The sequence below is a fragment of the Tigriopus californicus genome, chromosome 2 (genome assembly GCF_007210705.1).
Source record: "Tigriopus californicus strain San Diego chromosome 2, Tcal_SD_v2.1, whole genome shotgun sequence".
In the NCBI taxonomy this organism is placed as follows: Eukaryota; Metazoa; Arthropoda; class Copepoda; order Harpacticoida; family Harpacticidae; genus Tigriopus; species Tigriopus californicus.
The window spans coordinates 7,674,644-7,698,248 of record NC_081441.1 but is presented as its reverse complement, the minus strand read 5'-3'; the positions used below and the strand labels follow the sequence as shown (position 1 = coordinate 7,698,248).

Genomic DNA, 23,605 nt, shown 5'->3' with positions numbered 1-23,605 from the left:
AACAAGCAAAATAACGGGAAGTAGCTTTCAAAAAGTCATTTCACTTTGACATTTCACAATTTAGAGATGAGCGATTTAAAAACTCTAGCACTAAGTTCTGAAAAAGAAATGGGCATTTCAAACCAATGAAGTTGATTGTCACTAAAAAGCTATTTAAATGAATGATATAGAAAGAGAGGGGAATGGCAAATGAAAATCCCAAGAAAAATGAAGTGATGCTTGGTTGCCTGCACTTGTTTTCAGTATGTACTACGCTACAAGTTGTAATTGATTAGTACGGCGTCACTATGTTTAAACCGATAGTAGAATACCTGGGGAGCCTAATTTGTCCAACATAATGCAAGTTTATGTATACTAGAAATACAAGTGCTGAAAACACCAACCTTGGAGGTCTCGAAGAGGGTAAAAAGACAGGTCCCATCCAGATTACGTGATCCATTAACTCCTATCCCTTCATAAACAAATAATCACCAGACTTCTAGAGGTAATGGAAAAGCAAAAAATGGAACATCGTGACCGAATCAATTTCAATAGGCCTAGCTAGAGGCAGGTTTGTCTTGTTTTACTATACACACATCACTCAGGAACCGCATGTTTGAAGTTTCGGTAAAGAACCAAGGTGTTTCCAATGCATTGTTTTTCTTTCGTGCACTGATCAATGAACTTGACAGACTATATTTTATGGAACGAGACCTTGATAGTCAACTTTTCTTCTCCACTCCGAAGAATTGTAGCAATTGCTTGGAGCCTAATTAATTACGACTGACAGCAAGACAAAAACAATTGAAATTGATTGTACGTAAAAGCTTTGTTCCTACGTCTACCTAAACTGACATGTACCCAACGGTTGTTCTGGAATAGAAGGAACAAAATACGATGAAGAGGAAAACGAGAGGATGCAAATATTTACTCATTGCCGTGGGTTCTCACTGGCATTGGTTTTTACCAGGAACAGGCGTGGAGCAGACTACAAAGTAGAGAAAAACATCGTCGTCCCCAATCTCTCTATCAACGTACTCGTAGTATCTAGTATTTTTCGTTTGATTTCATCTATTCATGTTACCGCACGCACCCTTGCGGTAAAGCCCACAAATACTAAAAGGGGTCCGTCAAAAATTGACTGAAGTATCCTTCTTTTCGAGATGTTTCGAGCACTACACTGAGAAATATTCCTCGTGCCAAGCTGATTTCCTGACCAAGCCACCACAATCAACTCTTGCTACATCGCTCCAAAAATATCGACATGTGTTCAGTTAAGGTGTTAAAATCCTAACATGTATTTCTATTGATGACGGATCGATCATCAAAGGGTAAAACAAACCACTCGGTCCATAACTAGAATTCCGCATTGCCTTCTCCAATTTCGTCGTCACTTTCAAAATACCCAAGAAGATCGCCCACACTCTTAACGGAGGGAATATCCTGGGACACACTCTCCGATCCTGTCTTTTTGAGCCTCAAAGGACTAGAATGCGCATTTGGACTCCCATCGCTCAACGAGGATAGAGCCAGATCTTCGGTACACTCGTCTTTGGCTTCCATGTAGCCACAATGATCACATTTGCCAAGTCCCATGCCAAAGGAACATCGATCACATTGAGGGCAATGATTATAGCGCCAATGAAAGCATTCGTGACATCTGAAATATACAAGTCGTTCCAGATCAAATACTGAACTAGTGTTGGACGCCAAAGCGTGTCAAAGTTCATAAAGAGAGTAAGGACACTTCAGATTGGCGATTTTTCATGGCATGAATATGGTGAATGCTCATGATATTCAACAGTAGTGAGTCATTCAAAGGATATTCAGGTTTTAAGACAGATCTAGGTGGAACTAACGCCACGTTGGGTTCATTTAAGGTGTTACATATGTTTGTCCTATTCATAATATCTTAAGAACAGACCAATTCATTTATTGGACACCTGTCCTGGGGTTTGTTTATTTTCCACTGATAAGTTTTACAATAGCCCAAATCATTTGTTACCAGACAGAGAACAGGGCGTTGAAAACTGAAGCCCTTCGTCGTTTTTTTTTGACATTGCTGTTGAATTTTAATTATAATTTGCCTAACAGGGATACATTTTTAAAATTATTGCAACTAAGAGAATGGAATGAATAATTGTCATAAAACGTTAAAGGATTTTGAGTCTTGGTATGATCGTACTTTTTAAAATAAAGCCTTATTATACCGCACATATCGTTAGATGTAATTATTGACCGCAAAAACAGAATCCTTGCAACCATGGCCTATTTTAGGTAGCTCAAGCTAAGGGAAGAAATCTAGCAAAGCACAAACTTCTATGAAATTACCATGTGAAGTAGCATTCGAAAGGCAATCTTATTTTTGGAGATTACTTTTGGGGACCAAAATCTTTCCTTTGATTACCTTGACCAAGTTGACTAAATGACACATCACATGATCACTTTTGAATTCCTTACCGTTCCAATAAAGTTTCAAGCCAACAGGCAACTCGATTCTATTCTTAGCACCCTGTTTTCACTCTCTAGTAATCAACCTGGTTGATTCGGGCTATTGTAAAACTTATCTGCGGCAAATAGACAAGCCTTGCTCGTGCCTTTGACTCCGACACCACCCGAATGACAATGCGCATATTTTAGGAGATGTCCCTTAGCGGTGTACCCATTCATGTGAAACCTTGCCAGTTGCACGCTAGACGTTGATCGACTATGGGGGAGATTGGGCTGGGGTGCTGGTCCTATTCTATCTTTCCTTGTCAAGACAGAAATGGGCCCTCCAGGTTTGATCTGGACCTTGCTTTTTAGTTCCCTGATCAAGGAGCCCAAACCTCGTCGTATCATGGTTGCTAAGCACAGGATAAATATTAAGTCAGTAGGAAGACATTATTGGTTTCCAATACCAACTAAGGAGGTGAACCAGCGCATTCCCTGAGGAGGTCTTATTCTACATAGTCGATTAACTGGTCCTAAATCTCTCGGTTCAGCTATTCATGGAATAAGAGGAACGTACAAATACGGCTTAACACAGCCCAAATGCCCGTTTCAAAGCTCTTACCTGGCACAGTGTTGAGTTTCCTCTAATAAGACTGCCCTGTCAAGACAAAAGGAATAGAACACAATGGGAGTCAATGATGTTGCGTTGGTCCTTGATGTGGGTAATTTGTCCTTCTTGTTCTTTAGAGAAGTTGGGAAACTAGCATCAATTTCACTAACAATGACATTGCTGCCGCTGATTGGATGGCAATCCCCACCGGCCTCAGATCCAGAAACCCCAACCGGAGCCAACTCTAGCAAGTCTCTGAAAGGAAGGACGTTTCTTCTTCTACGAACCGATGTTGAACGGATGTCAATGGCAAATTCTCTAGCTACTCCACCTTGTACATTTATTCGAACAACGGACAAAGATGCCTGAGAAGAAGCCTTTTTCTGATTGCCATCAATGAATAGTCAGATACACTGAATTTTGGACGAGGCGAATGCCTAAATGGGGCCATGTGGTAGCATTATCTCGAAAACGGCCCTCGTGTACTTACCTGATCTTGGATTTGCAAGACATACATCCCCGAAAGATGTCGGCATGGCAATTGGCTACAGTGAAGTGCTGATCAAGGATGTCTTCTAATGTCTCACTTTCAGTCACTCGAAAGTTGAGGAAATCCACAAAGCAAGAGCTGAAATGCTCGGGTAGCCATATATAGTTGTTTGTTTGGATCAGATTGCGTGCCCTGAAGCTAGAGCCTAAGGGTTCAGACGTCCTAGGTTTAGATTCTATCTCTTGAGCTAGAACAGGATCGATCACTTCCCAATTAACCAAGACCAAAATCAATTCCCGTCGACGAGTCCGAATCTCGGGGCCCAGGGCCTCTACATCCAACTCAATGGCACCTAAAATCAACGATCTAGATCATTATCTTTCTTTCGCCAGTATGATGACGTGTCCCATATTCCAAGATCATGTAGCGTATCATGAACCAAAACACAATGAAGAGATCTGGAACGCGATTAGTGATTACGAACCCGATAGCGAGTGATCCAAGAACGAGGAGCCCAGAGCCAAAGAGGAAATAGAGGATCGCTGTAGCGATCGGAAATTGTTGCCCAGACCCGGGAAAGAGGCTGAAGTCTCTTCCATCAAGAATTGAGGAGACGAGGATGCTATAGCGGTGGCCGAGGATGATATCGCGTCGGGCACAGTCATTTTGGGGCTGGGATGCCCATGGATTAAAGAAGATTCCGGTGGTTGAGGTGTCGGACAGAGACCAGATGCTTTTTTACGACACCAAGATAAAAAATTGGACATAATGTGGCCTCTGATGTGATGGGTGCGCGAGCACACGTGGCACAAACAACTTACTAACCAATGTTTTGTTTAGGTTTCGTTACCTGGTTGAACTGGTTGAACTCACTTAACCTTCAGGGTGACCAAAAACGTTATTCTCCACCGATTAGTTGACGGTGCTCATTTTTAAATGTGTGGCAAAATGTTAAAAGGTTTAGATCGAGACTTTAAGGGTTATTAATATTGTGTTAGGTTAGGTTGGGTTAGGTTAGGTAAGGTTAGATTAGGTTTGATTAGGTCAGGTTAAGATTTAAAAAAGGTAGCACCGCCAACTAATCAGTGGAGAATAATGTTTACTCAGGGTGATTGCCTGACTCAACCCTTGCGCACTTCAATCGATCAAGCTGTTAGTTGGGTGATGTCACATGAGGGAGGGAATTCAGGCAAGGGTGATCAGGGATGAGGCTAATAAGTGCATGGCTGAATTAATCACGTACAATCTATGACAAAAGGATTTAAAAAGTGGAGGGAGATCAAACTATGAAATTTGATTGTGAACTTGAGATAAAATTAAGGATTATTGAAAATGGGTTGATAAGATGCGGTGTGAATCATGAGACCATGTCCAGTTCCAAACACTTTTGGTCAGGACAAGTTTTTCTGGCTTTTAATTTTGGCTGATTAACCTCAAACAATCTTGCCCATTTGTGTTTAGCACATTAGTTGATTCTATAGATGCTCCTGATACAACTAATTGTATTTTGAAAACTGAGATTACCAGAAGACTTGGATTGGCAGGTCCTAACTGAACATAAAAAGTCAGGTTTGAACTCAGAAGCAGCTAGAAAAATAAGATACAATTGAAATTATAAATTGATAATCTTAGCAGGTTACTTCCTCCCATCATTTTTTGTTTGATCCCATCACTACCTAATATTTCTCTGTTGACCTTGCCTTAATCCCAAGTGTAATGGCAACAGGATATTGTGTCGATGCAGCCGGCCGTCAGCATGTTAATAGTTCGGTCAAGAATGGGTTTCCAAATGGTGTGCATTCACCATCCCATACATTGGCCACAAAATGAACTATTGGTTGAACTATTGAACTAAATGAACTACTATTTTTGTGTGGGACACTGACATGAACATAGAAACATGAATCATTTTTGGTGCCTTGGTCAAGCAGGGTTCCCATATTCGAAAATAAGATTTAGATTTGTTACTTAGAAATTACTTTTTAGCCAAATAAAACGTCAAGTTTCTGAAAGTGACATCAATTTCTTTACACCCTGCACTTCAAATGTTCTAGGACGTTTTTGACCGAGAGTCCTTTTCCTTTAGGACGTCTGGTGGTCACAGCTTCCCATCATGATTCAGTGCCCATTTTCGGTTACAATAGGTCAAGAACAAGTGTTACAAAACATGCATGGACGCAAACCACTGAATTATCCAATGCATCTATAAATATGTTTGAAAGCTGAAACTCTTTAGCTCCTTATTGCTACGTATGCGAGCGGGAATGGGGAACGTAGCACCTATTAATCAGATTAAAGGATAGGTTTGTAAAATGAAATATTACTGGACGTTGGATTCCTTGTGGCAGCGTATAATACTTACGACAGATGAACTAAAAGACAAAGAAAATCGTTCGTCTGCGGAGGTTTTATTGGCAGATATCTAACTCCCTTTGAAACGGGATTTTATTCAATTTTTCTACAGTTACAGCCAGATGCTGCTAATCTAAAAATATTTGTCTATTGATATGTCCTTGGACACGGATTTGGCTGGAAAACAATTTGTCTTTGGTACGATTTTATCTCTGCATTATGACCTTGTTTTTAAACACGCAAGTTCAGGATTGTGACAGATTCCTCAGAAGGATCCTTCGGGGATTCCCGGATGCTGAAGCGAACATTCGTGCAACGTAATCCAAACTTAAAGTTGACCCCTCCTTTTAATGTCGCCTGAGTCCATGGATTTTATCATCTCTTTTGCTCACCCGCAACTGTAATACTGAATTCATACAATATTTAAGTTATCAAGCCTGAGTGTTCTTTTGAGTAAGGGTGCATATTTCTTGCAAACAGAAAAAGTCTTGTGAGTCCAAACATTGCAAACAAAAGCTGGTGGTAGAATGTCAAAAAGTCAAAATATAGAGGAAAAAATCGTAGAAATTGATAAGGAAATAAAAAATCATTAAAAGTGTGGCTGATCCATCACAGCCTTCCTGGACTAGCTTTTTTTTCATCAAAAAGACTGTTCTTGAAACTCACAACCATTCGCCAATTAGGGTATATTCTTCTAACATATATCATGACATTAGGTTAGCCCTCTAGGTTAGTCAAATCGCCAATGATACATGGTTCTTGTAATAAATAGATACATACATACAATATCAAATAGTTAAATTAGAAAAGTATAAGAAGGAATAAATCAAGCTTATTGACCAATTTCAGCATACTGCCCTGAAGATATGGATTACCTCAATGATAAACACAAAAAGGGCTTTATTGATTGGCGCCAAAAGCCCAATGATCAATCATGTTCATTTTGGAATTGAATCTCGACACGATTTGAAACTTTTCGGAACTGCGTTCGGTCCAAACTTTTCGTCAAATTTCTGCATGGAGCAAGTAAGACTTTTGAAAGAGTTCGATCAAAATTGTTTTCCCATGATAAGGCTGCTCTTCACACCTATTACTTGTTCAAATGAACGCAGGTCAAAGAACAGAAACTAGTTTTTTTTCTTCTCATTCTGCATCATGGTCATTTATTTCATGATTCCATTGCACTTCAAAGATACTCGATCGTGAGTCAATATTTGTCCAACTGTCACCTTCAGCACTAGCTACAAGCTACTAGTGCCCTGGACGGATTTTACGAGACTTGTCGCGTATTCTTAGTTTATTTGCCCGGACACCGAAATCAAGTTCGAACGAAGGTGAGTTGAAGATTTCTTGCATTTCGTCCTCGTCGTCTGCAATAATACCATTAGAACTTGGGGCCATTTGTCTTCGGGTCCTGGGCTGTCAAAATGTTCGTTGAGACGACGACGACGACGTCCATTAGGTTTTCAAGCTTAGTGAGAAGAAGAAAACTCTCGTCCATGTTGAGCGAAACCAAGTGAAAACTTGAAAATAGGGTTTCCAAAGTTTGTGCCTGCGTAGTACGATAGTTCTGCTCCACATTCTACTGCAAGCACAAGTACGTACACGATCTCGTCGGGTTTGGTTATGTAATGTATGTCGAGATGAAGATACTGATAAAGATGATAAGTGCAATAGAGAAGACATATGTTGACTTTCGTTTAGTGTTCAGTTGTCAGACAGAATTGCTCAGACCAGTGAGTTTTCTATTTTAAGCGGAGCAAAGTTTGATATTGCACCATGGGACGACCCACGAGTCTAAGATATTTGGTCAAAACCACATTTCGAGGAACGATTTTGGGCTTGTTGGCCTCTTTTATCCTGTACTACTTCCACCTTCAAAACGGAACATTACAAGACATTGCCCCCTCCAGTGAAGAGTGTGTTGTTTTCAACCAAAACAACTATGGATCGAGAATTTCCAGGTACTAAACTCTAGTATATTTCACGTCTATATCTTAATTGACATCATGTAAATGTGAGGGAGTTTTTTCTCCTCTTTCTCCTTATCTCATTTTCAGCCTGCAAGAGTTTTATCCCTTCTACTTGTGCGAGCATTTTAAGCCCAAAACGAAACTTTTCCACTTCCTTGGGCTGTTTAATGCTGTTCTTCTGATCTTCATTTTCGTGGTCTACAACCGCCATCCAAAAACCATTCTGTTTGCCTTCATGCAAGGCTACTTATTCGCTTGGGTCTCTCACGCCTTCATTGAGGTGAACAAACCAGCCACGTTCACTTATCCCGCCTACAGTTTCGTCTCAGACTGGATCATGTTCAAGGATCTCTGGTTGGGATCGCTAGCAATGTGGTAAAGAAAGAACATTAGATAAACAGTATGCGAGAGATGTTGGTTGTCTTCATTGTGGATGGAACTTGTGCCCGTGTATATGATACCAAATGAGTGAATGAAGGCCCCGAGATTGAGGCAGAGCTCTAGGAGATTTTCGTGCCCGTTCACCAATGTGGTCTCAATGGCGGCCTCAATCGAAGGGAGGAGGCCCAGACGAAAGAGTCTGATGAAATGAAGAAACATCAATTTGGGAACAAAAGAATGGATTTCGAAAGGATTGCCATTCCATTGCGGACCATTGACTTGGAACTTGGCTGTTTAGAGGACTCGTTCATCAAACTAGTTGGGCCTAACATAGAGTTTAGGACTTCTTAGTATGCACCAAATCTGAATTATACATACAGTAGCCGTCTTGAGCCTCCCACTGTGAGTGTTTGTCTAGCTCAAACTGAATACATTCTTCCTTAAAAGAATTCATTTGTCAAAGCAACCGGCAAAAAAGACTAGATGTTCCATTTTGTATTTGACAGACCCAGTCTCCAGGAATACAAAACGAAATGGGAACACTAGGTGGGAGCAAGGGAACAATCGGTAAGGTAGCTATATGAATGGCCTCCAAATAGGGTTCACCTTTTTCTCCTCGCAGAATCTAATGTTTAATATCCCTTTCAAATAGTTCAAAAGAAAAGAAAAAGAGACACATGCAGTTATCGTTTGGGTCCAAATAGTGGGCTTGGTTTCATGACGATGAACCAAGGGGCCTTAATTTTCGACAGTAGCCAAGACAGTGTCTCTTCAGACAGAGGCTTCTGCAACCAAGTTGATTCCATCACTAACCGAAAATTCCAATGGCTCTTTGATTTAAGAGACAAGGCTTGAGTAAAATTGGATTTAGTGCCGTTGCATCAGCACAGACTTTCTGTGGCTTTTCCACGATAGTAAATCATCGATGGCCCGATCAATATTGGACAGAGCCAAGAGTTATCCAAACGGCAAGCCTTTTTGTTAGAAAAGATATGGGGAAATTGTTACATTGGTCGAATAGCACGAATTAGGGCATCAATGCAGACTTGCATTTGCAAATTTTCAAACAAGTCGATAACTGAGAATTTGCCAGCAAATTGCTTCACTTAAGAAGAAATCTGAACAAGAACATACGATTTTTTTTATGACGAAGAGATTGGACAAAATTTTCTGCATATCTTTTCCCTGGTTCTGGCCTTTCCTCACAAAAGAAAATGAATGACAATTGACAGATCTCGTTCCTTGAGACAATCAATCGTAACTCTTTACTCGTCATTCAAAGAAGACACGAAATATTTGGAAACGATGTTACGCTCCTCTGAGATTGACAAGCTACATAAAATCAGAGATCTTGCCATGCGTGGTAAAATTAGTTCCTCATCTGGACATTTCTGATTATCAGCCTGACATCAGAAAATATGAAATAAATTAGTTCTTGAAAATCTTAAGAGAAATTAAAGTAATGATAAATGCTTGCGTTTTTAAGTCTACAAAATCAAANTGCCATGCGTGGTAAAATTAGTTCCTCATCTGGACATTTCTGAATATCAGCCTGACATCAGAAAATATGAAATAAATTAGTTCTTGAAAATCTTAAAGAGAAATTAAAGTAATGATAAATACTTGCGTTTTTAAGTCTATAAAATCAAATCTTGTATCAGGCAAATGATATCGTTGAATGTCCCAACTAATATTTGCGGTTTTGAATGTTCCAGCTAGTTCGTCAATATTATGAATTAAAAGAAATCTCCAAAATTTTTTTTGTTTCTTTTTTATTTGATTTAATGACTTGGCTCTGGGACAAGTCGAATATCTTTTAAGACCAGTACCAAGCCCCAACCCAAATATGAAACTTGGATTTTTCTTAACCACTAATCGAAAATTATGCCTGGCCCCACGCAGAAAGTTTGATAACTCCAGAGGCCTTTAAATACAATGTCGAGCATTGCCACAATTACTTCTACTCTACATTCTACCAACGACCAAATCAACACGATGCTCGACGCTTGGAACAAAAATGGTCACTTAAGAGGTTTCTTTTCGATTTCAAGATCGAATTTCAATAATTGAACATGTTCGAACCGGAGCTTTTCTCTAGCCAACCAGTCATGAAATCAACCTTTTATGGGAGAGAGAGAGTTGAAAAGAAACGAGTTTTCTCCCGCGGGTTATGGCTAATAATGTATTTTTCTTTTGAAAATTAATCCATCCACTAGCATGGGTACAGAACGTTGGAAATATTGAATATGACTTAAGCATCGGAGAGGGCAGCCACCCCCGGCAAAACCTTGCCCTCCAGCAGTTCCAAGGAAGCTCCACCGCCCGTCGAGACATGAGACACTTTATCCTCCGTGTTCCACTTGGCACAACACGTGGCCGTGTCACCCCCACCAATGATAGTGACTCCACCGCTGGCAGTCTTGGCCACCACGGCGTCCATAATGGCCTTGGTGCCCTTGGCAAAGTTCTCAAACTCAAAAACGCCAGCCGGTCCATTCCAGACGATGAGCTTGGAATCGTTGACGACCTGGGTGAAGAGCTCGATGGATTTGGGACCCACATCTAGACCCATCCATCCATCAGGGATACCTTCCTCGACGGTGGCGGTTCCGGTGGCAGCATTGGCATCGAACTTGTCGGCGGTGATAAAATCCACGGGCAGAACAAACTCCACGTTCTTGTCCTTGGCTTTCTTCAACAAGTCATCCACAATCTTGGCCCCAGCCTCATCGTACAAGGAATCGCCGATCGACATATTTTTGGACACCTTCAAGAAGGTATAAGCCATGCCCCCGCCCACGATCATCTTATCCACTTGATCGAGCATGTTCTCGATCAGCTTGATCTTATCGGCCACTTTGGCCCCACCTAAGATGGCCAAGAAAGGTCGTTCAGGGTTGTCCAAGGCCTTGGAGAAGTAAGTGAGCTCTTTTTTCAGTAAAAACCCAGCCGCCCGTTGCTCATAGCCTTCGCCCATCATGGACGAATGAGCCCGATGGGCCGTCCCGAAGGCATCATTGACATACACGTCAGCCAACTTTCTCAGCGACTCCCGGAATGTCTTGACGTGGGCCGGATCGGCCTTGATCTTATTGCCCGCCTCATCCACGCCCTTACCCTCCTCTTCCACGTGATACCTGAGATTCTCTAACAAAATCACGGCTCCACCCTCCGCCGCTTGGCACACCTTCTCCACTTCCTCGCCCACGCAATCATTCAGGAATTGCACCTTCGTGCCCAATTGCTTCTCCAACTCCTCGGCCACGGGCTTCAACGAGAACTTGTCGTTTCTCCGACCATCGGGTCGACCCAAATGAGAGCACAGCACCACCGAGCGGGCCTTCTGCTCCAGGGCATATTTGATGGAGGGCAATGCGGCCACAATGCGGGCCGGATTCGTAATCGCCCCCGTGCTCTTGTCCTGAGGCACATTGAAGTCGCATCTATAAGAAACGCCAGAAGCATGGGCATCATTTGCTCTTGCTGAATGTCACCTTGACTTGACCTCTGAGTTGACTAACGCTAACAATCCCAGTACGTACGTGGAAGTATACATACTAAGAAGGACATGATGATAGGAGCTCTGAAATCATGTGACAACTCACCTCATGAACACCCGTTTACCATCCAGGTCCAATTTGTCCAGGGGTAGTTTGTTCAGAGCCATTTTACTGAGGATTGGAGGTTGACAACGTCGACAGAATGCTTGCGGGGAAATGCAGCGATGGAACAATGTCGGCAGAATTCCACTCAGTAACAGAATACATCCCATTCAGTGGCTCGCTCTCGCTCAGTTAGCAACGCTCTCGCCTTTCCCGAACTACAGAAAGAGATCGGGTCAGCCCACCGGCTCAGGCTGACTGACTTTCGCAGATTGGCTGGGAACGAGGCGAGCCGAGCGAGGCTTTGAGGCTTTAAATGCCGGTGGACAGACAAGCTGAATGCTAACAAGCCAACAACACATATCCCCGGTCTGATTGGCAACACTGGGATCAGTCACAGGTTTTTTTAAAGGGATTGGGAAGGACCAGTGGACCAGAAGGGTTGCCATTGTGATTTTGGAGATTTCGAGTGAATAGAATGAAAATGCCAGGTAGGTTAAGGTATAGAAACGTCAACCATATTTAATAAAATAGATTCATTTTGTAGGTACTATCAACTGTACTAGTAGACTCGAATTTAAGGTTTTAAAGACATTCTCGGAGGACAAGCCGATGAAATCAAATCTAACAATGAATGACAATTTATAATTAAGTATCGGAGGTGAGCCGGACGTGTGACCATTTTTAGGTGCCCCCGGGATCACGAACAAGGCTTATCATTGGTAGTCGGAATATTTTCTGAAAATAAAAAAGGGCGATAATTTAGACATGTGCCCATTGGAAAGTCCTTGAGTCAACAAAAGAGAGAAGCCATACCCACCCCAAACAAAGTTATATAAATGGTTCGAGGTTAAAATAGCTAGTCATGGAAGGCCATTCACAACATGTGAACATCCAACCAAGTTTGTCATATCATGACCCAAATTAAAATTCCTGTTCGGCTCAAAAAACAAAATCCAATATCTCCTTCCACCCACGTTGACAGAAAAATTCACTCGAAGAAGGAAAATGACACACAAATGCGGATCTGGCTGAACTGTTTCCGAGTTACCTTCTTCTAGTTAATTCAAACGTCTTTGCTGAAATCATACATTTTAGATTGATAAAATTGCCTTGACGTGCCTGGAATTGTTTTACAGCCAATAATCAGCCTTCCAAAAGCACAAAGGTTGCTCCCTCATTTTCAAAGCGGTCATGTCATGTGTACAATCTTGAAGTAAATGATAAAAAAAACGGCAGGGAAATATCCAACATGGTAGAGCCACCTCCACCTTACCTCGTTCTGAACCTGTCCTGTCCGGCACAGTATTCTTGCCAGATCAATTTGAACAAGAACATGTGGAAGGCCAAAATGAGGAAGCCGATGCTAAACCAGAAAATCCCGGGTAAGCCTCCCAATTTGTTGCCGTGGCGATGAAGAGCGATTACATGGTGTTCATGGGCCGGAGCTGGAACCCCAAGCATGTAAAGGTCACAAATTAGAGTCAGAAAAGTTGGGACTGCTGAAGGGGCACATTATTTCACAAGTATTCACCTTCGACTACTTCTTTCACGTGTATCGCTTCTTTGAGCTCCTCCATGTGCTGGTGATCGGATGTAATGTAAAGAATCGCCGTGATTGGATCGGTCAGCTTGACTGGAAAGCTCTTGGTTTCGGTGGAGAGCGGTGAGGGTCGATCCAAGCAACCTGCATCGCAAGCAAAGTAGTCCTTGTCCCGTCGATCCAATGCCACCTTAATCACGGGTTTATTCTCCTCGGATATGACGATACTAATGTTTAGATGGGTGCTGTTGCCATAACTGATTCGTCGGAAAAAGTAATCTCGATGAAGATCTTTGGGCTGCGAATTCAATTCCAAGTGATCCTCGCGGAATTTGAAGGCAGCAAAGCTTAAAACCATGGCTTGTACCACTCCATCTGCTCCAGCTTTTATTAGTTTTCCACAACCCTGAGAGTGAACAGAATTATTCGTTTGCTGTCAATCGAAGTTCGCAAAAGAAAGGTTCGACATTATTGTCAATCTCGGTGCCGAATATCAATCAGGATTATGCCAAGGCATTCGAATTTAATCTACATAATGCCAAAGACGAACGACGGCACGACAATGCTTACATTTTTCTCCAACGTGAGAACCCAAGACTTGACAACTGCATTCACTTCTTCCACAGAACTGAGCGATTTCCATAAATTGGGTGCATAACTAGTGGGAAAAAACTTGATGTCAAGCGGGAACTGACTCGATCGATAAAAAACCAACATATTTTGGGTTCTCACAGAGTAGGAATTCCACCATAGCAGCCTTCGGCATAAGATAGAATTGAGAGCTGATCCAGTTTCTCGGCTCCCTGTAATTGGTAGCGGTGAATGGGAGCGGGCACTTGAGACAGAACGTAATACATGGTGGCATTGATTTGCAAGCCATTGACCGAATTCTCGGCCATTGAGTGGGAAATACCAAAGCCCGTGTTCCAAAGGCTTTTCCAAACATCCTGATGGAGATTTTTCAACGACACGCTCGTCATACCCACAGCTTTCAGCAACTCCTTTGAATAAAATCATATTTGATCAACCAGTTATACAAGCATGCATATCAATAAGTATGTGTTACCTTTGTAGCTTTGGATTCTAGCGAGTCCCTGAGCACTTCATCCACCTCGCTTAAAGGCTCGGAATAGACCACAGCAGTCAGGATACTCAAAGTTTGTGTCATGCGAGAGGCCACTTCCATGGCCGAGGGTAACTTCTTGGCCACAATGGTAACGTAACGGAACGACTTGTCGGTCAGTTCAACCTGTCCGGACACAATCGTGTATTTCTGTCCACCATCGCCATGCTCCAATCTGAAACCCGGAGCGGATCCTAATCCGAATCGAAATGAACCGTCCGCATTCAACTTACGTCTTGGTTCGAGATCGGGCATCCACCCAATCGGAGATGCCCAAACGCTCGACATTGAAGATTTGCGGCCTGGGACCGGGATTGGTCATCTTCACCTCTTGCACCAATATGGCGGGAAAGGCTCGATGGGCGTAGAACTGTTGGGCCACACTCAGCCAGGAACCTCGATCCGTCTGATAGCACCGGGCTTTGTGCACCACCCCGGTGACATAATGGACGAGTGTGGCACTCTCCTCGAGGAACACGTGACTGCCTTCGGGCGCCACGTGGGCGACGGGCTTGAAAGGCACGGGTTGGCTTAAATGGCGAGAACCGGCCACAAACAGACCGGCCTCCGAGTCGGCCGCCACTCCGACTTGGCCATTGCCCACATAGGGCACATAGCTCTTATCCGTGACCCGCCAAGGATGATGTTGAGCGTGGGCATTGTGCTTCTGGATATCGGCGAGGAAGGTGATCATTTTGTCGCCGATGCAGGTCTCGGTGGTGTAGGGTTCGGATCCGTCGGGAAATGGACGTCCCGAGCCGAACAACCAACTGAACAATGTGGGTCCCACATACAGGATGAATACAAACGTGACAAAGGCCAAACCCAGGGCCTTCCGGAAAGAGATGAATCCATCGAACGATCGCTTCCACCGCCGCATCTTTTCCAATGAATCCATATCCTTCAACTTGGACGACAACACGGGCAACCCACTTTGGCTAAATGACATCAAGGACATCTTAGACGATATGAACAAGGTCGAAAGAGAAGACTTCGTCTAGATCACCACTCACATTAGGGACTGCATGGATTCAGTGAACAAGAGAGAGAGGCTCGCTCAGTGCTCAATCAATGGGGAACAAGCCACGGCGCCGCTGATTGGATTCGGGTCAGGCTCCAGATCACACGGGTAGATGCGTCAAAGCCACGACCTCAGCAGGCCAGACACGCCCATGTACTTGGTAATGACACAATTACACCGGTGGACAATGCAAGTGCCAACGAACGGGGGGTGCCGACCAGTTCGGCAGGGCCATCCTTCTTCTGGGTCAATGACCGTCCGGGAAATCTGTGCTGGCGGAGAGGTTCGAGACGAAAGAGCCCGAAGAAGAGAATCAACCAAGTCCAATCGCCTTTGAATTTTAGCCCGACATGTCCGATCCCAAGGAGTGAAGTAGTAATTTTAGCGTTGTTGCAGTTGTTATGTTGGCGATTTTCGGAATGAACAGCAGCCGAAAAAAAAAAAGGAGGACTGAGGACTAGGGATCTCGAGCTTCCGAAAGAACTGACTCGAGCGAATCGAGTCATGACTCGGTGTGCAAGGAAAGAAGGAGCCAGAAAACCAAGTGGTCCTGGGCTAGTGTCTTCGAATAGAAATAGATTTCATTTGTACATTACGCAGCCTTTTTGAAAGGGAATTCCAATATAATTGAACGCAAATGTAGTGTGTTCTTTTTTGTAAATATATCCTGAAAATGCACCAAAATACAGAAATCCTGGTGGCTTGCGCGATTTCAGAGTCCTCTAATTTTTCATCAACCGCCTAATCCATGAAGATTCAAGATTCTGGAAATGCCTTTTTGGGTGCTGACGACCTCCACTCAGTGTCAGTGTACGGTTCGTACAAATCCTGAAACAGAGTCTTTAGAGCATTCAGGGTCCCTAAAATACCTTTAAAATTTAGTACATTTGCACTCTCACTCGTTATTACCAAGACCTACCAAGACGGCAGGATTGGCACAGAGTTAAGATTGATTAATGCTTGTAAGCTTGAATGTCAAGCTGATGACGTACTTCGGGAAACTTTGGGTTACATCCGTTGAACAAATGGACAATAGAGTAGTCGTTTTTATTCTCCTCTCCCTCCTATCCTAATACACCATCAGCCCTTCTTAGAGACCTTTCAAATTCTACTAGGGTATAATTGCCAATACATATGACAAGAGGCCGGTGAAATACTTTTTAAGTATTTTCGCAGATTTGGCTATTTTTAAATATTTTGAACTTAAAGAATAAAGATTAAATATTTAAAAAATTGAAGCAATCAATATTTTTTCTTAGACGAGAATCAGAGAAAAGACCTCAATGGGTACCCCTGCATGATTTTGTGAGCTCATACTTTAAGATGCGATTTGGTCCTAGTCTCACCTACTGTAAGTAGCAGATAGTTTTGTGAACGCATATTTTGAAATACAACTGGGTAAAATTTAGTACTATCGCATTTCAAAATTTGCATTCACGAATCCACGTGGGGTACCCCATTTCCCGTTACAATAATCTTGTAAATTTGGTAAAAGAAGGCAAAATAACGCATTTAATGCTTGAATGTTATTTAAAGTTGTGTTTTAAGATAAATCTATGGATAACTTACTGCGTGTCTTTTCGTTTTTGAAGATTATCAATCAACTAATTTCAAACTGCTTTGAACACGTTTTGCCCAAGTTCAATATCTACAGCTGTACTGAAAGAATATAGAGCAGCGTCATAGAACAAAAATCAAGTGAATTTCAGAATGTCGCCAAAACTCAAGTTACACTGACAACACGGATATTTGTTCTTGTTGGTCTATTACAATATTTAAAGGCACAATAGATCTTAAAAGAATACCTATTATTGAGACATAGAAACGCCTGTCTTCTCAATGCCCTTTGTTATTCTTCTTGATATGTTCCCCAACAAGTTTTGGAATTTTTCTGCCTTCGCTTTTGCACCGTCTTTTTGAGCCGTCTCTGGAGGTGATCAGTTGTAAATGAAGTCTGGGCAATGAAAAAGATATAACATCAATTCTAACCATAGACCATTGAAAGTATTTTGCTTGAGGGAGCTCTAAAGTCTTTTCCTTTTAAATAATAAAAAATGGCATCAAGCCATCAAAAGCCAGCCAATGTTGCTTGACATGGAGCAGGTTTAAAATTTTGCAAAAACGTAGACATTGACACAGAACAGAAATGGCAATTGATGGAAATTAAAACGTAAAGTTACCTTAACAAACAATGTTAACATAGCCAGAATAGGAAATGTTTCTTGGATAGTAATAGTGAAAGACCACCATACAAGTTTTCAAATTCAGATTGGATGAAACACTATAATTACTATTTTAACAATGGTGCAAATAGCGTTCAGAACGATTTCATGGGTCAGGTTGTATTGCTAAATTTAAATTGAGCGCTCCAAGTTCATTTTAAGCAACCGCTGCCTCAACATGACCCCAGAGAATATTAAGAAAACTTTAATCACTCACTACTTTCACGGATCCATGTAATTGGTTCAAAATAAAACCATTTTGAGAAAAATGTTGGCTGTTTTCTTTAAATAGCATTGCAATTTCGGAGTAAATATTATTTAAATATTTCAGACAAAATCAGTAACTATTCAACTACTCTCTACATATAACATTTATATTCATAGAGATAAACAGAGAGCTGTATATTGCATACTTAATTTTACTCATACATAATATGAAACGTTTCCCGGAAGAGTTGACAGCTTATTCATTGTATTACAATACTTGGGCAACAAATTGTACATTGTATGATCTCTTGATAAAGTCTGGCATCTCAAAGCGTATTTTCTCGTTTACTTGTCCACAGCTAGACGAATCAGAGGCCGCTTCTCCACTCAATGAAAAGGGCTATACCCGGATCATCCTCTAGCACCTCACGGCAAGCATCAAAAAATCACTCAATAAAAGAGAGCAGTTTTAAGAGTGTTAAGTCTCACATATGGTCAAACTCTAGCTCGCTTGAGACTTAAGCAATAAGCAATAAAATTCTATTTGGACCTCTCAATGAAGTTGGGTCGTACATTTCAGGATCTGTCTTCGCAACTTGAAGATTTGTCAAAACTACCATATTGTCTTAAGGGATAGAAACATGATTTCAAAAATATAAATTTGTAACTCCAGTTCTACAAACTTCTATGACTTGCGTGGAAAATTTGTTTCATCGAATTGATATTTTTTTTTATGTGAAGGGATCGAACATTTTTCTAATTATTCATTGGAGGTTGAAAGCAAACATTCTTAATTCACATTTTCAATGAATCAGTACTTCAACTGAGATTCAAAGTCAAGTCCCTTTTAATGGAGTGATGATTGATTGCTATGTACATTGATGCCTAATGGTTCACCTTTTAGTTACCTTTTTTGCTGTTTTTCTACCGCTGTTCCGCGGTTTATTCATAACTAAAAAGCAATGCCTTTCAAGGAAAATTTTCGAATTGAAAACTGTCATCAAAATATTGCTAAATTTTATTGGCCACAGGCAGTTTTATTTTATAATTGGTTTTAACGCTATATTTCTAAAAAAGAAGTGAAGCTGGAAAAAATCAGTCTGAAGATAATGTTTATCAAGCAATTCAGATTGCATGACTCTAAATATTGCTCAATACTTTGAATAATCGTCTAAACATTGGCTCTAATTTCACCCTTTATATCTTCTGACATTTTAAAGGTCATAATTGCCATAAAAAACTTTCGGTTTCAGGCACATTGCAGGAGAAAATCAATCTCAGATTTGTCTGATCAAATATTGGAGAATGTGCGAATTTTTTGTTGTTGAAAAATTGGCTTGAACTAAAAGGTTTAATTTCTCATTGGTTAGATTTTGTGGAAATCCTGTAAGATTATTGTCAAAATCTCTGTATTCATAGCTTTTAGTGAATGATTAATTACTCAAATATGACAACAGAAAGAATCAATCTGTCTCTTTTAAGCTTAATACATCGCATTATGTCACAGTCCAATATCATATTGAGCAGGGGGACCCAGAGCATGATATGAAATGTCAGTCTAATATTATAGTTCACATCTCGTCATCAACGTACTTGTGAGCGCTTGATGAAGGGTGTACTTGGAGCGCACGAATCCGCTGCAAATGGCGCAAAACTCGAACCGGGCCGATTCCTGATGGTTAGGCCAGCCATGGAGTGGGCTCATTCTCCTAGGAACAGGAGGGACCCCGTCCCTCCTCGACGCTCCTGCGTTTCACCCGCACCTCCCTTGATCTCAGACGATTAGCTAGAGCAGCGAGCAAGCCAGCAGCCAAGCAACTGACGAACCAATTCCCTGACCAACCTTAGCCACTACCAGTGGTCCATTAGCCCATGGAGTACTCCACCACCGACCATGCTGCTGCCCGCCTTCCGGTTTATCAGGCCCTGGTGGTCTTCAAGTGAACGTGAGCGAGTCCTCGCCTGGCCCTTACTCTCAGCTCGGCTCTAGCTGCCGTCATTGGTGCATTTCCCCCGATTCAACATTCGCGTCCGGCCTTTGATTCTGAGTCCCTCTGCCCTTTCTATTCTTCGACTACTGAGTTGTCCCTCATCGACCTTTGCGCGCTCGAATCGAATGTGATCAGCCACCGCCAGCCCTGCTAGCCAAGCTCAAGCCCACACTTAGATAGCCCAGTCCTATTCCAATAAAGGACGAGTCAGAGGTGGAGGCCAGCCTTCGGCAACCTTCCGACATCCGTCAGACCGTCCTCTCGGCCTCACTCACTCGCTCGGATTGGAGCTAGTCCCGCTACAAAATTAGGAAGGCTCACTCACCCTACGGGTTCATTGGTTACGTGCACCGCCGGATATGGCGGGCCTTTAATCACGGGGAAGTCGAAATCCGACGCGAATTACTAACCTGAGAGAAAAGGTCAATCTCGGCGGCCGCTGCTTGGCTGGCTTGGCACTAGCCCCAGTCCCGCATGAAGTCCTTCCGGGGCGCCTTCAGACTGAGTTCTAGCCAGGCCGAGCTAGTTGAACATGTCCGCCCATCACACGCTCAACTCTGCGCCCGCCACCAGCACCTACAACCACGGGGCGCCCAACGGACCCAACCCTTCGCCCAACGCCAACTGCGGTTCTTCCACCGCCTTCTCTAGACTCAACCGTCCGGGTTCGGGCCGTTTGTTGACCGCCCCGGGCTCCAACGGAAACCCAGGTGGGGCCGAAGCCCACCACACCCATTCCGGGAGCTCCTCGTGGGATCGGCACGCTCGACCCGGCTCCGGTCGTAGCTCCGGCGCCTCTTCCTCGTCCACCCCGTCCTCCATCAGCCCCACGTCCCCGTCTGGACCCAGTTTATCCGGCTCGGGTCATCACCGACCCGGCACCTTGACATTACCGGCCCCTGGGGGCGGAATCATCCCGTCCGGCAACGTCACTTCGCCCGAACAGGCCGAGAAACGACAGGGCCTGAAGATTAGCTTTTCACATCCCAATATGAGGCGTGCCGGCAGTGCCAGTAGTAATAATAGCGGAGGTGGAGTGCCGGGTGGCGGAGCCAGCTGCCCTCCTAAAGTGCCTTCCCTCCAATTGCCCGGTGTGTCCGCGCTCATGACGTCCCAAAGCGTGTGTGAGGAGAAAGGCCGCCTCTTGTTCTACAACACCACCCATTCCACTGGCAAATTGAAATTGGGCGAAGACAGTGAGTTCGATTTTAAGGCTGAAGACCTGACCGATCTGGGTGAGATCGGTCGGGGTGCATTTGGTACGGTGAACAAAATGCGTTTCCAAAGGGACCACGTGTCCAAAGTCATGGCCGTCAAGCGGATTCGGTCCACCGTGGATGAACGTGAGCAGAAGGAATTGCTCATGGACTTGGGCGTTGTGATGCAATCCAATGATTGTCAGTTCATTGTGCTTTTCTTCGGAGCTCTGTTCAAGGAGGGTGATTGCTGGATCTGTATGGAAGTCATGGACACGAGTACGGATAAGTTCTACAAGTACATCTACGAGCAACTCCATGAAAGCATGCCGGAGAACGTAATTGGCAAAATCACCGTGGCCACGGTGAGCGCCCTCAATTACCTCAAGGAGAAGCTCAAGATCATCCACCGAGACGTAAAGCCCAGCAACATCCTCTTGGATCGAAGCGGCAACATCAAACTCTGTGATTTTGGCATTTCTGGCCAATTGGTGGACTCGATTGCCAAGACCCGTGACGCGGGTTGTCGCCCCTACATGGCCCCGGAAAGAATCGATCCCCAACGGGCCAAGGGCTACGATGTGAGATCTGATGTATGGTCTCTGGGTAAGGCCTCATTTGTCTTGGACACCAAGATAACTAACAATAGCAAATTTGATTCGTCCTATTTTCCAGGCATAACCCTTATTGAGTTATCTACCGGTCATTTCCCTTACCCCAAATGGAATTCCGTCTTCGAGCAACTACAGCAGGTGGTTCACGGAGATCCACCGCGATTGGATCCCCGTCAGAACAATGTGAACTTTACCATCGAGTTTGTGAACTTTGTGAACACTTGCCTCATCAAGGACGAGCTTCAGCGTCCCAAGTATACCAAACTACTCGACCATCCCTTCATTCGGCGGTCCGAGTCTGAATCCGTGGACGTTTCCGCCTACGTCTCCAATATAATGGATCGGTTCGTGGAGCACAACGGACCTTCGGCCGTTTTTGGCATGACTAACGCTGATTCGGACGTCACGCCTATGGACTGTGATACGAAGTGAGCGGGGCGGGTTTTACCAAACCCATCAGCAATGGTAGCACCTTCATTTCCCCTAGCGGACTCCAGTGCAACTACAAAGCGAAAAAAACCAAGAGCTCGATCGTCAGGTCTAGCCTTCAATGTTTGGGGTAGCTTCTTCCCGACCTTGATGAAGATACATTATTACATAACGATTCCAAATGGCCGCACACCAAGTCGCTTTTACGGGCTTAGAAACTGTTGGTAGCTTTTCGTTTCAAACTATTTACAACGTAGGCATTTCCCCCTCCACGGTGGTTAGAATTCCTGGTTAAGTGTGAGCTCAAAGGCCCAAGACATCTAAATATGGTTTTCTTTGTCAGAGACTGTAGTGGGAACAACTTTTGTAAAAAGAACCCATGTTTGAAAGTAGCTTGGATAACGTGTCACTGACAAAAACGTAGCCATTCAGTATTTAAAGTACTCTTAGCTATGTATTGACATGAACTTTATAAACATCTAATTAGTAGTTGCTTAGTCATTATACCCTACACCTTAAAAGATCGAAAAATGGCCCAACTGTATTTTTACTTATTGCTAAGACATCTAATTGTCTTTGTCAATGACATGACAAGCAGCAATATTTTTTCATTTCCGTTAAAATTTCTTTGAAAGCTAAGTGTTAAAAATTGTCGCTTAACCAATTTTACATCCTTTGTAAGTTTTATCATTTTTGACTAAGAACTATCCTATTATGTTCCCAAAGTATTTTAACGATAAATGAGACAGGTTAATTTTCAACTTTGTCACTCTTTGTAATAATTAATTTCAGTGTCCTTGAGACGTTTGAAATCATCGTGAATAGATTTTTGTCAAAATGCAAGATTCAGCTGGATTAAGGTAGGGTTTTCAAGTGTGGCATCACTATTGTGAAATATTGACTTGCTTCAAAAACGTGAACTATTTTCATTTATTTTTTTGGGCATAGAAAACGTATATTGCATTTCTTGGCAATTGCTTTAAGATATAACCGGGGAACTTTGCAGTCAAATTTGACGCAAAGGCAATCTTTGAATGAGTAACAACTTATTGCTTGCTTGATGGATTTGGATAAAATTTTATTTGAAAACGTAACATCTGGTAATTAAGTTTTTAAAAATATCATCTTCTTACAAGTTTTAGGGGGATTAATACACCAGGCTGAGGGCATTTTCAAGATGATATTTTAAACAAGTTGTTCCCTTTGTTTTTATAACAACGAAAATCGTCATTAATAGCCTTGGCATTTGCACAAACACTTGACCAGTATTGTGGTTTCCACCGTGTCTCATTTCCAGCCACTCTTTGTTCAGATCATGAGAGAATAATCCTTTGTTATGACCAATATTAAGATAACAGTTTACCTTACGAACCTGCTGTCAAATCAAATAGAATACTTTGTTTCGCCGATATTTTGTGTCTTTTTGAAAAATCAGGCTA

General features: G+C 42.7%; 5 protein-coding genes across 7 annotated transcripts; 2 read left to right on the top strand and 3 right to left on the bottom strand.

The window, feature by feature from the left end:
* Positions 1-1,248: 1,248 nt before the first annotated feature.
* LOC131892889 (uncharacterized) lies at positions 1,249-4,358 on the bottom strand. Its single transcript, XM_059242756.1, has 4 exons — positions 3,997-4,358; positions 3,513-3,864; positions 3,035-3,277; positions 1,249-1,639 (listed from the first exon to the last, which is right to left on the bottom strand). The coding sequence occupies exons 1-4, from the start codon at positions 4,277-4,279 to the stop codon at positions 1,336-1,338; spliced, it is 1,182 nt and encodes a 393-aa protein (XP_059098739.1). The 5' UTR covers positions 4,280-4,358; the 3' UTR covers positions 1,249-1,335.
* Positions 4,359-6,936: 2,578 nt separating this feature from the next.
* On the top strand, positions 6,937-8,605 carry LOC131893602 (uncharacterized). Of its 2 annotated transcripts, none has more exons than XM_059243692.1 (3): positions 6,937-7,198; positions 7,620-7,828; positions 7,925-8,605. In XM_059243692.1, the coding sequence occupies exons 2-3, from the start codon at positions 7,644-7,646 to the stop codon at positions 8,214-8,216; spliced, it is 477 nt and encodes a 158-aa protein (XP_059099675.1). In that variant the 5' UTR covers positions 6,937-7,198; positions 7,620-7,643; the 3' UTR covers positions 8,217-8,605. The 2 variants fall into 2 exon arrangements, with proteins under 2 accessions (XP_059099675.1, XP_059099676.1); XM_059243693.1 differs by lacking the exon at positions 6,937-7,198 and adding an exon at positions 7,207-7,461.
* A 1,781-nt stretch (positions 8,606-10,386) lies between these two features.
* On the bottom strand, positions 10,387-12,016 carry LOC131893264 (phosphoglycerate kinase-like). Its single transcript, XM_059243247.1, has 2 exons — positions 11,824-12,016; positions 10,387-11,661 (listed from the first exon to the last, which is right to left on the bottom strand). Exons 1-2 carry the CDS (start codon positions 11,988-11,990, stop codon positions 10,470-10,472), a joined length of 1,359 nt encoding a protein of 452 aa, XP_059099230.1. The 5' UTR covers positions 11,991-12,016; the 3' UTR covers positions 10,387-10,469.
* A 300-nt stretch (positions 12,017-12,316) lies between these two features.
* On the bottom strand, positions 12,317-15,963 carry LOC131893262 (uncharacterized protein KIAA2013 homolog). 2 transcript variants are annotated; one of them, XM_059243245.1, is made up of 9 exons: positions 15,500-15,963; positions 14,720-15,424; positions 14,430-14,661; positions 14,096-14,364; positions 13,934-14,021; positions 13,355-13,769; positions 13,097-13,268; positions 12,872-12,899; positions 12,317-12,558 (listed from the first exon to the last, which is right to left on the bottom strand). In XM_059243245.1, the coding sequence occupies exons 1-8, from the start codon at positions 15,511-15,513 to the stop codon at positions 12,887-12,889; spliced, it is 1,908 nt and encodes a 635-aa protein (XP_059099228.1). In that variant the 5' UTR covers positions 15,514-15,963; the 3' UTR covers positions 12,317-12,558; positions 12,872-12,886. The 2 variants fall into 2 exon arrangements, with proteins under 2 accessions (XP_059099228.1, XP_059099227.1); XM_059243244.1 differs by lacking the exon at positions 12,872-12,899 and having other exon boundaries at positions 15,500-15,958.
* A 3,715-nt stretch (positions 15,964-19,678) lies between these two features.
* On the top strand, positions 19,679-23,575 carry LOC131893263 (dual specificity mitogen-activated protein kinase kinase 4-like). The gene is made up of 2 exons (XM_059243246.1): positions 19,679-21,729; positions 21,799-23,575. The coding sequence occupies exons 1-2, from the start codon at positions 20,460-20,462 to the stop codon at positions 22,167-22,169; spliced, it is 1,641 nt and encodes a 546-aa protein (XP_059099229.1). The 5' UTR covers positions 19,679-20,459; the 3' UTR covers positions 22,170-23,575.
* The last annotated feature ends 30 nt before the right edge of the window (positions 23,576-23,605 follow it).

Bases quoted from the DNA above. Each gene is read 5' to 3' on its own strand.
- LOC131892889 (XM_059242756.1), bottom strand. From the start codon at position 4,279: ATGTCCAATTTTTTATCTTGGTGTCGTAAAAAAGCATCTGGTCTCTGT. The intron at 3,865-3,996 runs GTTCGTAATCAC...CGTTGATTTTAG, and splicing joins CTTGGATCACTCGCTATCGG to GTGCCATTGAGTTGGATGTA. The intron at 1,640-3,034 runs GTAAGAGCTTTG...TGTATATTTCAG, and splicing joins GAAACTCAACACTGTGCCAG to ATGTCACGAATGCTTTCATT.
- LOC131893602 (XM_059243692.1), top strand. From the start codon at position 7,644: ATGGGACGACCCACGAGTCTAAGATATTTGGTCAAAACCACATTTCGA. The intron at 7,829-7,924 runs GTACTAAACTCT...TCTCATTTTCAG, and splicing joins TATGGATCGAGAATTTCCAG to CCTGCAAGAGTTTTATCCCT.
- LOC131893264 (XM_059243247.1), bottom strand. From the start codon at position 11,990: ATGGGATGTATTCTGTTACTGAGTGGAATTCTGCCGACATTGTTCCAT. The intron at 11,662-11,823 runs GTGAGTTGTCAC...CGTTTCTTATAG, and splicing joins GGTAAACGGGTGTTCATGAG to ATGCGACTTCAATGTGCCTC.
- LOC131893262 (XM_059243244.1), bottom strand. The intron at 14,662-14,719 runs GTAAGTTGAATG...TCCGGGTTTCAG, and splicing joins GCCCGATCTCGAACCAAGAC to ATTGGAGCATGGCGATGGTG. The intron at 13,770-13,933 runs GTAAGCATTGTC...GTTCACTCTCAG, and splicing joins TTCTCACGTTGGAGAAAAAT to GGTTGTGGAAAACTAATAAA.
- LOC131893263 (XM_059243246.1), top strand. From the start codon at position 20,460: ATGTCCGCCCATCACACGCTCAACTCTGCGCCCGCCACCAGCACCTAC. The intron at 21,730-21,798 runs GTAAGGCCTCAT...CCTATTTTCCAG, and splicing joins ATCTGATGTATGGTCTCTGG to GCATAACCCTTATTGAGTTA.